General features: G+C 62.7%; 1 protein-coding gene across 1 annotated transcript; it reads right to left on the bottom strand.

Moving 5' to 3' along the window:
- Positions 1-210: 210 nt before the first annotated feature.
- Positions 211-5,388, bottom strand: SHISA8 (shisa family member 8). Its single transcript, XM_027540644.1, has 4 exons — positions 4,859-5,388; positions 2,179-2,312; positions 1,297-1,443; positions 211-906 (listed from the first exon to the last, which is right to left on the bottom strand). The coding sequence occupies exons 1-4, from the start codon at positions 5,386-5,388 to the stop codon at positions 512-514; spliced, it is 1,206 nt and encodes a 401-aa protein (XP_027396445.1). The 3' UTR covers positions 211-511.
- Positions 5,389-10,604: the final 5,216 nt, after the last annotated feature.

The following is a 10,604-nucleotide window of genomic DNA, read 5'->3' as shown; positions in this document are numbered from 1 at the left end:
GATGGCTGGAGCCTAGCTGCCCCCTCTCCCATGGCTCCTCCTGGTGTGGACATTCCGGCTGGCATTCAGCCCTGACCACCCTCTCCAGCTACTTCTCCCCAGCTCCCAGAGCACTTGCCCACCAGCTCTCAGTCCTCTGCTCTTGCACATGCTGTGCCCTCTACTGGCACTGCCGTCTGTCCAGTCAATGACCAACACCTCCACCATCAGTGCCTCACAGAGCCAAGCTGGGGCCCCTTTATTCTCAGGGATGGGAGTCACAGAAAAGGGTTTATTTACACAAGGAGCCCCCAGGACAGAACCACTGGCCTTACCCAGTGTGCCATATCCCTACAAGACTCCAAGGCTCCTCCTGGTCCAGTCTGGGCAGGCAGAAGGGCTGGACTTCAAGGCTGGCACCCCTCCTTCCGCGGCCTGGGCGCCCCCCGCCCGGTCAGGCCCGTGGCAAGTCCCCCTGGCAGAAGAGGGCTCCCGGCGCTGCAACGCCTCGAGAGAATCGGCAGCTCCTTCTTCACACGGTGACCTCAGCTTTGCTGTTGGTGCTCAGGTGCCGGGTTCCGCGCCCGGCGCTGCCGTAAAGGCCAGGAGCCTGCGGGCTGAAGGCCTCGGGCAGCTTCTCCACGCTAAACTGGCTCCGGGGCGCGTGGCCCGGCCGTCGCGGCGCGGGAGAGGCGTGAACCGCCAGGTGGCCGCGGGCTGCGGGCCGGACGGGGCGGCCGGCGGTCCAGGCCTTGTAGTGGCCCGATGGGGTGGAGCCGGCGGGGGGCGGGTAGCCCGGGGGGGCCCAGGGGCAGGCGTCGAGCAGCTCAGGCAAGTCCTCGGGGGGCCTCCGGGCTCGCGACGGGAGGGTCAGCGGGGCGGGTTCCGTGGCAGGAAAACGCTGGTAGAAGTCCGGAGCCGAGGCCTCTGCGGGGACAGAGAGCCGTGAGTCGGGGGCGGGGCCAGACCTCGGGGGCGGGGTCAGACCTCGGGGGCAGGGGCAGGTCCCGGGGGCGGGGCTTCAGCGCCTCCCGGCAGGTACAGGCTGCAGAGGCGGGGATCTCAGGCCCACCCGGGAAGGGTACAGGCTACGCCCCCCGGCTCTAGATTCGGCTACCCGGCCCCAGAGCAGCGGCCTGATCAGAGAAGGGTGCGGGGCGGCCGAGGCGTGGGAGCCGATCGGCGAGGGGGCGATGCGGACGCTGGCTGGAGCGCCGGGAACTTTAGAACTGGGACGCCGAGCCTCACAATCCAAGCGCTTGCACTTCCGGGGGTGCAGTGGGCCCGGAGCTCCCCAGCACAAACCCGGCCTCTCACCTGCGGCCTTGAGCCCAGCTGCCTTGAGGGTGGTGTACTTAGCGAAGTCGGGCTGCAGCGTCACGTTGCCGCCGCCCTGCAGCCGCGGGGCGCGCGGGGGCCCCGCAGTCACCGAACCCAGGGGCACGTTGTTGGGGCGTTTCTTGTCTGGAAGGAGGAGATGAGACTCGGCTCGCTGACCGAAAGACATGCCGCACCTCTTTTGCAGCCCACTCCCGGAGGGCAATTAAAGATAACTTGTGAGATGACTTTGGAACTCATTCCTTCTCTGTCTCCTGACGGCAGAATCTCCAGTACCTCGGACAGGGCCTGGCTCAGAATAAACGTGAATAATAGCAGCCAGCCCTGAGGGGGTGCTCATCTAACGGATGACTTGCCAGCTTGTTCGATTGGAGCCTGGTGCTGGGGCTCAGGATCAGCTTCTCCCAGAGGGGAAGAGAATGTTTGAGGATTGGAACCCATAGTGGGGGGAGGGGAGGTGCTGTCAAGGCTGCATCGCCAGCAGGAGTCCAAGAGGGAGGCACCAGCCTGAAGGAAAAGGCCCACGAGAGGCCACAGACGCAGGCCAGGGCTCTGAGCCAGAGCCTAGAACCAGGCAGACCCAGAGTCTGAACTGGGCATCCCTGAATCTGGAATCTTCACAGAGTCCCAAGGCTGGAGGTTGCAGGACCCTGGAAGGGACCCCTGTCCACCACGAGGAGCTGACTAGTTGCCCACTCCCCCCTCACAGAGGCTGACTAGTCCCCTCACAGAGGCGGGCAGCTCACTTCCATCTGAGAAATGGCTCACAGCCTCAGCGCTCCGGTCCCCTGCTCCCAGGCCCTCCTGACAAGGCGGCTCTGTGCTGTGGATCAACAAAGGCCCAGCCACTAGCCGCCTCACCTGTGCTCTTGTGGGGGGAGCCCCGGGGAAGGCCATCACCCATCTGCACCTGGACACAGCTACCCAGAGGTGGGCCCAGAGACGGAGGCAGTGGCTCCTGGGGGCTGGGCTGCTTCAGGAGTTCCGTCAGCGTCCTGTGGGGAAAGAGTGGTGACAGGCAGCCTGTTTCCCTGTCAGCCAGGCTTGGCCCATCAGAGGCAGCGCCCGCCATGACTTCTCATTGTCTGGCCCTGGGCAGCTCTTTCAACCCTTCTGGCCTCCCCTCTCCCCAGTGATTAGCCCCAAATATCTAGTTGCTCCTCCCAGACATGACCTGTAGCCCAAACATGGCCAACTCTCAGAGCAGGTCAGGAAACTAAAGGGGTCACGTGTAACCAGGGCCACCTTATTTTCCAAAGGCTCTCCTCCTCCCCATTCTGGAGTCTACTCCCCAAGACCCTCCATGTTGAGCCCCCTCTCTCAACACAAGCATCTGAGCATCTCTGGCTCCTGGACTTTGTGCCACTCCTTCTCCATCTCCTCTGGGAAAACTCCTACTCATTCTTCAAAGCCCACCAGAATCCTTCCTCTACCAGGAAGCCTTTTTTTTTTTTTACCTGCCTACCTTCCTCCCCTCTTGCCACAGGGGTTTCTGCTGTGTTCCGGGACTTAGCTACCAGCACAAGCAAGGAGGATGGACAGTGTGGGGAAGGAGGAGCCAGGAGATCCCACAGTGCCAGCCCCGCACCAAAGGCTGTGTGACCTTGGGTACCAGGACACCCAGCCCCCACCCAGCTGTGACGGGATCTGACTGAGCCTTCCCCACAGACAGCCAAACCCAGCCTTCAGCCCAGCTGCCTTCAGAGTCCAGAACCCATGATTTCCTCCTCGCTGGGGCCTCAAATGACTGATTCATGCTGAAGCACACTGGAGATGGGACACCTGGGATGGGCGCAGTTTGGCTGCAATGTGGCAGGAGCTGAAGGTCTCCTAGCGCCTGCCTGAGCCGATCCACGTGCCCTGCTCACTCCTTGGCTGCTCACCCCCGTGGTCTCATCTCTGAGCACCCACCAGACAGCTCTCCCAAACACCTGAGCGATTTTCATGCCTCTGAGCCTTTGCACAAACTTTCTCCAGAGATGGACTTGGACGCCCCACCAAGCCGTCTGAGAAGCCTTTCCTGACCAGCAAGCTCAACAAAGCAGAGGGTGTGACTCGAGGGGAGGAGGGCAGGGGTTCAGAGCACACCCACACACAGCTCCCCAAATAAGAAATCGGAGTCAGGGAACATGGGAGCCTAAAGGCCAGACAGAAAACAGCACTGGCCCACGGACACAGCACAACAGGGGTGGCCCAGCTCTTCCTGAAGCATCACTAGACCTGCTTCCTGGTCCCCTGAGGATAAAGTGGGTTCCGGGTGAATGTGTCCCTAGGCTGCCGCAGCCACTCCCCTCCACCATCATGGGCCCCCAGTTCCTGCTGCCCCGCTCGGATCAAGGACAGGCCCTGTCCTCTCCCCTCATCCAGCTCCAGGAGGCTCCAAGCTCAGGAGGCCCAGGCCTTGCTCCTGAAGCATCCAGCACCCAGGGTGAGAGGCACCAGATCGCACGCAGCACAGCAGCTGAAGCCAGGGTTCCAGTCCCGGCTCTGCCTACAGCTGCCTTAGAGCAGGTGGGCTGGGTGGTCTGGAGAATGAGGGGTCCCATAGAGTGCCAAGGAAGCCCTCCTGCCCCTGAGGGAAGTCTAGGAGTGGGAAAGCATTAACACCTAGCCCCACACAGGCATGGGGGCCTCTCTCCACAGTCACTTCTAAGTACCAGCCTGTCGCACACTGTGTCAGCAGCCCACACACCCAAGGGAGCCGGGCCTGGATGAGCGAGTGAGGAGGGCCCAGGCCCCAGGACATGGGGGTGACTGGGGGCATGTGAGTGTGTATCGGGGTATGGGGTGTAAGTGAAGGTTTAGGTTTGGGACACCGAATCCCAGAGTCCCTTTCCCAGCTGAGATAGGGAACCTGGGTCCTGTGACCCCCACTTAACACAAAACTCAGAACTCAGCACCTGTCCAGACCGCAGCCAAAAGGACCCTGTACCGCACCCAATGCAGATCCCCTTCTACCCAAGGGCACTGAGTGGGGTGAGATGGGGAGGTCTTCTAAAAACACTAGGGAAATAAGGTCAGCCCTGAGTCACAGCTTTGGGGGTGGAGGGGGGAGTGGGAAGGGAAGCAGGAGGGGAGAGAGCCAAGGGAGCCACAGAAAATGTCCCCTCCCTGGGGACCTGAGATGCCTGTCGCTACATCAGTGCACGCCCCCACCCCAGCGCTAGTTGGGCTCGGGCCCTGGCCCCCTCCCCTAGGCACGGATTTTGTGCCCTCAGTCGGGCGACCTGCCCTCCCTCCAACTCCGGAAGAGGCCGGAGCCACGGGGGAAGGCGGCTCAGCACCCAGCTCCCGCCGGAAGGTCAAGGGGAGACGGAGCGGTATCGGCTGTCTCCCTCCGTGAAGGGGGTGTGGGGAGAAACAGACCTGGAGATTCAGAAGCGGGGAGGCAAAACCTGGAGGAGGGGGCTGTTGAGAGGACCGGAGGTTCCAGAGGGTCAGGAAGAACGAAGGCTCGCGAGGGGGAGCCCACCCGGCAGGCTGGCCATCCAGGGGGTTGGGAGGGGATCCCGGGCCCCGGCCCCGGGCCGCGCGCGCTCACCTGGTCACGGCGCGCCGCGCGCGCGGGCTGTGCGCCCTCTCCAGGCCCAGGCGCGCCCCGATGCCGGCTAGCACCAGCAGCGCGGCGACGCCGCACACCGCGTAGACGGCCGTGTGGCTGCGTTCGCGGCCCGGGTCCCGGGGCGCGGCGGCGTCGCGGGCGCGCGCGGGCGGCCGGCCAGTCTGCACCCAGGCCGGCGTGTCGTAGTTGGAGCAGCGGCTCTGGTCCAGGCGCCGCGGCCCGTCGTGGCAGCAGAAGCGGTAGCCGCACGTGCCGCAGCAGAAGTTGTAGGCGCCCGAGCTGCAGTTGAAGGGCGGGTCCCACTGACCCATCACGTCGTAGTAGCCGCGGCAGCGGTCGCCCCCGGCTGGGGCTGCTGTGCCGGGAGCCGCCGGCTCCTGCGCCTCGGGGGCCCCCGCGCGGCCCGACGGCGGCCGCGCCAGCAGCAGCGCCAGCCCGAGCCCGAGCCCGAGCCCGAGCCCCGGCGGCCCGCGGCGGCCGCGCAGCCCCCGCGCACCGGCCCGCTCCATCGGGCCCGCGCCTACGGCTACAGCACCCGGCGCATGGCGGCGCGCCGCGGCTCCGTCCCGCCGCGCTCCGGGCCCGCTGGTCCGCGCCCGCTGGGATCGCGCCCGCCTCGCCGCCCTGCCGCTGGCTCCTGGAGGACACCGCCTCTGTCGTCAGCTTCCCGCGAGGACCCCAGACCCTGGGCCGGGGTTCGGTCTGGGCCTCGCGGGGCCGGGTCTCCAGTGGGCGCGTACTCTTCGCAGGCTCACCTCGGACTCGAGCCGGCCAGTTGGCGCCCTGGGACTGCCCCCCACCCCCGGGCCGGGCGGTGGGTCCTCTCCTGCGCGCGGTCCCGGCCCGGCGGGTGTGCGGGTCCCGGTCCTAGCGGGGGCGGCAGGCCGCCGGATTCCGCTGCCTTCCCGCCGCCGGCTCCGCGCTGCCCGCGCTCTGGCTGCGGCTCCGGCTCCGCGCGGGCTCGGGCGGGCGGGGGAGGGAGAGAGCGGGGGAAGGAGGGCAGGCGGGAGGGAGGCAGGGCCGGGGGAGGAGCGCGGCCGCGGCGGCGGGAGGGCGGTGGCACAGCGGGCCCCGCACCGGCGGAGCGCCCCACCGAGACCCTCCCCGAAGGCCCGCCGCGAGCGGTCCTCGGAACGGGCGCTCCAGGGCGCTCAGCCCAAGGCTCTCGGGACTGTTCCTTCGGACACGAGGCCCGCCGCGCGAGCGCTTGTGTTTACAGGTGCGGGGACTGAAGGGACCGGGCAGCCCTGGCGGGTCGCTGTTGTCCCCCATCCTCCCCGCGCCCTCCGCCAGTTCCGATCCAGACACAAGTGTGGCTTGAGGCAGGGCCATTCCCTTCTGCGCGCCTCGATGTTCTGGCTGTTAAATGGGAAGGAAACTTCCAGCAGAGCCTCAGCAGAAGGCCAAGTTTAGGTCCCCTCCTGGCCGCCTCGGGTTCAGTGTTAACCCTGGGACATGAACCTGGGTCCCAGAACTTCCTGGACGCTGGGCTGGGGTCCTGCAGTGGGTGGCCACACGTCTATGAGCGATGGACATGGCCTAGTCCGGAGCTCCCTGGATCTCTCCTGCCAGCCCAGGTGAGAAAGGGAGGAGATTGGTTTACCCGCAGGGACCCCCCTTGGGGCAGAGCCCTTGTCAGACACTGCGCCCTGGTCCCCACTGGACCCTCAGGTCCTTTCTCAAGCCCCGGGGTAGGGGTAGGGGCTGGGAGGGAACCTACTCAGAGCACTACTCAGTTATGATTCTGAAGTTGGTTTTAACTGCAGAATGTGATCTGAGCAACCCAGGTGAGCTGCCTGGCTTTTCCCTGCCTCAGTTTCTCATTTTAACACCAGGAACTGCCTCTTCTGGTGGGGAGGGGTCAGTGTGGGGCCTCCCACTGTCTAGATGAGAGCATTAGGGGGGTGCTGACTGCAGGCGTGTTTCCTGGTGTCCCCACACATCTGCTGAATGAATGAAGTGACTCTAGCCTCTGGTTTCAGATGAAGAATTCGGGCTCCTTGGGTCCTTCCTGCTCCCTCTTGCATCCTGTCTTCACTCAGTAACTGGGATCAGCTTATAAAAATGGAGGAGGTGGAGGCAGGAAGGAGACAGATTTACATTTAAAGGAGGATCAGGTTTTCTGTTGATGAGATGAGGGGCTGACAGACTAATTTCAGGGCTAAGACAGGAAGAGGGTGACCTCCCTTCAAAGCCCTCCCCCATTCCTTATGCCCTGGCCAAAAACAGACTGCTCCTCTGTCCTCCACCCACAAATATGCTTTGGATCCAGCCCAGAAGACCCTACCCTACTAAAAGGCTTTATTACAATTTTAGAGAAAAAAGAAAATAGATGAACAAAGGGATCTTAATTCCATTACCTTAGTCCCATTACCAGGGAAAACTGATGCTTTACAAACTGCTTTATAACTGGTTTTTCATTTACTTTTTGCTGTCAAACTTTGAGTATATTATTCTGCTTTAGAACTATATTTTCTGGTGCATCCTTTGCTGCTTCCTTAGCTGGTATTCCTAGAAATGGAATCCATGGCACAGACTGTCTAGTTTGTATCAATGCCCCCAAGACACACTGCCAAGCAGCCCTCTGGGTCACTGAGTCTCGGAGGGTAGCTGCTTCTCCCCTCTTTCCCACCCTATTACTGGGCACTAGGTTTCAAGAGGCTTGTTGCTGCTCCCTGGGACTGTGACCTCTTCCCGGGTAACATGACCCTGTTGGACCCAGAGCAAGTCTTCTAATGCTCTGCTTCTCCCTGGTCCCCTCTCCTGACCCTACTTTCTTCGCATCATTGGATGCTCTGCCCAGCTTCCACCCCAAGTTTACTGCAATCAGGATATATGTCTCTATTTAGCCAATGAAGGAGCTGGATTCCAGGCACCGCCCTACCATACCCCCAAGGAACTGATGTCTAACCTCCAACTCCTCCCCACATCCATGGCTTCCTCCCCATCTCAGTCTGGTTCAGTGGTCAGCCAGGAACCATAGATGCCCACATCTACTGGGTCCATGCCAGGCACTCAATGCCGTCTCCATGTGAACACTCAGCCTTGGGGTGAGGGATGACACAGAGAGGGCAAATGCAAAGAGAGACCACAGCTGACTGGCTGAGCCCTGGGGTCTGACCATCCACTCACCTGTCCCCCAGGTGCCCAGCCACGTGCTGGGCAAGAGGATCTAGAGACAGAGTAGTCCAGTTAAGGGAAGACCCCTTTGTCCAAGCTGCCCTCCCTGGACCCTGGGATCTCTCTCCATGACAAGGCACCAGAGCACCAGCCCCTTGTCTCCACTGCCCGCCACCCCCAAGCCTGTATCACCAAAAGTCATCCATTGATCCAGGCTTAAAATAACCCCTGGCATCTGCAGCAAGCCCCATGGGGCAGACAGAGGAGCCGAGTTGCCATTCATGAAGGGCACCTGCCCTGCCCCCAGCTCCGAAAGCTGGGATCTGGAGTATGTGGGTATCTGAGTGTGCTCAAGAACATGAGTGAGAGTGTACACGTCTGGGGCTGGCACAGCTGTGAGGGCCTTCATTGCACGTGGACATGTGTGTATGTGTGTGTGGCAGTGTGAATGTACCTGTGCACAACCCTCCCTGTTGAGTACTCGCCTGGTGCCCAGGTCTGGCTGGGCAGGGCTCAGGGTCCTGAGAGGAGAGATCGGGGACGTACATTAAGAACCTGGCTTGGGCCTCATCATCTGGATTCTAGGTGGTAGGTAACCAGTCTGCCCAGCCTTCCTAGAGAGAAACCCAAGACCCTGGGACGGGGAATGACTTGTGGTGACTGGCACACAGCCTGGAAGGGCCGGAGTCTGGCCTGGAACCTGCACTGCATGCCCCAAACCTACCTTCTGACCAGTTCAGTACAGAGAAAGCAGCTAGAGGCCCCTGACCCAGAGGCCTGGCAGCAGTGCCAGTGCCTAACACCTGGCACATCAACTCCTCCATGAAGCCCTGGGCCCTTCCACGCGTTGTTTCTTTCTGGAATGCCTTTCCAGCCCCCTCACACTGAGAACTCCTATCTATTCTTCACTTCGGATCCAGACTTATGTGAGTTGGAATTCCGGCTCTAATAAGACCGATGAACATTTCTGGGCCTCAGATCTCTCATCTGCAAGATGGGCTGCTAGCTCTTCTTCTGCAGGGCTGCAGGGAGAGGTCAACGGGTCTCCGGTTGAACAACATCGGAGCCTGCAGCCTTTTGGGAGCCCCCACCACAGCTGTGCTAAGAAGACGGTGATTCCACCGTGGGTGCCCTCTGTGAGTCATTGCCAAGCCCATCTTGCTCTCATTTCGTCTATGGTGGAAGGTTACCCAAGAAGCAGACGTTGCAGGGGACCATGGATTCCCTGCTAGTGCAGATGCCGAAGAATGTACGTTGGGGGGGAGGTCTGCAGGGGAGGACCCGAGGCTCCTTTGTCTCCCTGAGAGGCAGTTCGTGACTCAGGCTCCAGCTGCCTGTGGGAGGGACCGGACGCGCGCGCGCTCCTGAGGTCGCGAGGGAGCGGTGGGGGAGGAGGGGGGAGTTGGGAGGTGGCGCTGGGTGCTGGAGCTCAGCTTCCCTTCTCTAACCCGCGTGCACGTAACCAAGGTGCAAGTCCGGAGCTGCCCACCGTGACCTTAGCGCGGAAACAGACCCAGAGAGGACAGTGTTCGGCGGAGGTCATCCCGCGCCTCCACCCTGGACAGGTGCGCTCTGCCCCGCCAGCCTGCCGGTTCCTAGGACATAGCTCTGAGGTCAGCTCCGAGCGCGGAGCGCCGAGCCGGAGGAGGGGGACAGAGCGGGGGAGGCCATCTCTCCCCAAAGTCGGGGCCAAGCCCCTGCATTTGGTCCCCTCCCGGCTCGGGTCGAGGTCCTCGGGCCTCGTTTGAGGACAGGGACCGCGCGTGAGCGCGGCGGTCCGGAGTTTGGAGTCTACACGTGATCTCGGTGCCTTGCTGCTACACGACCTCCCGTATTCCCTGCAGGTGGGCCTTGAACCCACCCCTTCTACCAGCTCCTGGCCCCGCCCCTTTCCTGCTACCCCAAGGCTTGGGGTTCCTCGGCCCCACCTCCCTCCTTGACCCCGCCCTCGTCACGCCTCTGGCCCTGGCCCCACCCCCTTCCTCCCGCAGCCCGGCCTTCCGGTGCCCGAACGCAGGCGGTCCAGGTGCCCCGGGTCTCGCTGACCGCAGGAGCCGCCGACATAGACTTTCACCTGCGCCAGAGTCGTCGGCACCGTCCTGGATCCATGCAGGACGCCCGGGGCTGGTCCTCAGATTCTCTGCAGCTCAGGGAAGTGAAGAGATGCTCAAGAGGCCCGGTGGGCCCCGGGAACCCATGCAGAGTCCCCCGAAGAGTACGAGCCAGAACACAGGCGTCTGTGTCCTCCTGGCTTCTCCTCGATTCTCCGTGTGACCCTGGGCAGTTGTTCCTACCACCCACCCCCCTGCAACCCCCCTTCCCCACCCCCAGGTCTGGATCAGGCAGCTGGGGAGCCGGCAGAGAGGGGAGAGAGGTCAGATTTCGGTTCTCGGTAAGGGAGAATTTGGCCTGAGTCACTGACAACAGAGAAGATGGGATTGGGCTCCCACCTTGTGCCCAGGGGAGGGCTAAAGGGTCTGGAGGTGACAGAAAGGGTGAGACCGAGCAACGGAGCTGAAGGAGCGCGTGCTCCCAGAGGTGGGTGCCCCTGGGTGCCACCGGGCGGGAGTGGCCACAGGGAAGGTTCTGACAGCCTCACCTGGCA

This window comes from Bos indicus x Bos taurus, chromosome 5 (assembly GCF_003369695.1).
Source record: "Bos indicus x Bos taurus breed Angus x Brahman F1 hybrid chromosome 5, Bos_hybrid_MaternalHap_v2.0, whole genome shotgun sequence".
Taxonomy (NCBI): domain Eukaryota; kingdom Metazoa; phylum Chordata; class Mammalia; order Artiodactyla; family Bovidae; genus Bos; species Bos indicus x Bos taurus.
Note: the sequence above shows the minus strand (reverse complement) of the source record. Positions and strands in the feature narration are given on the sequence as shown.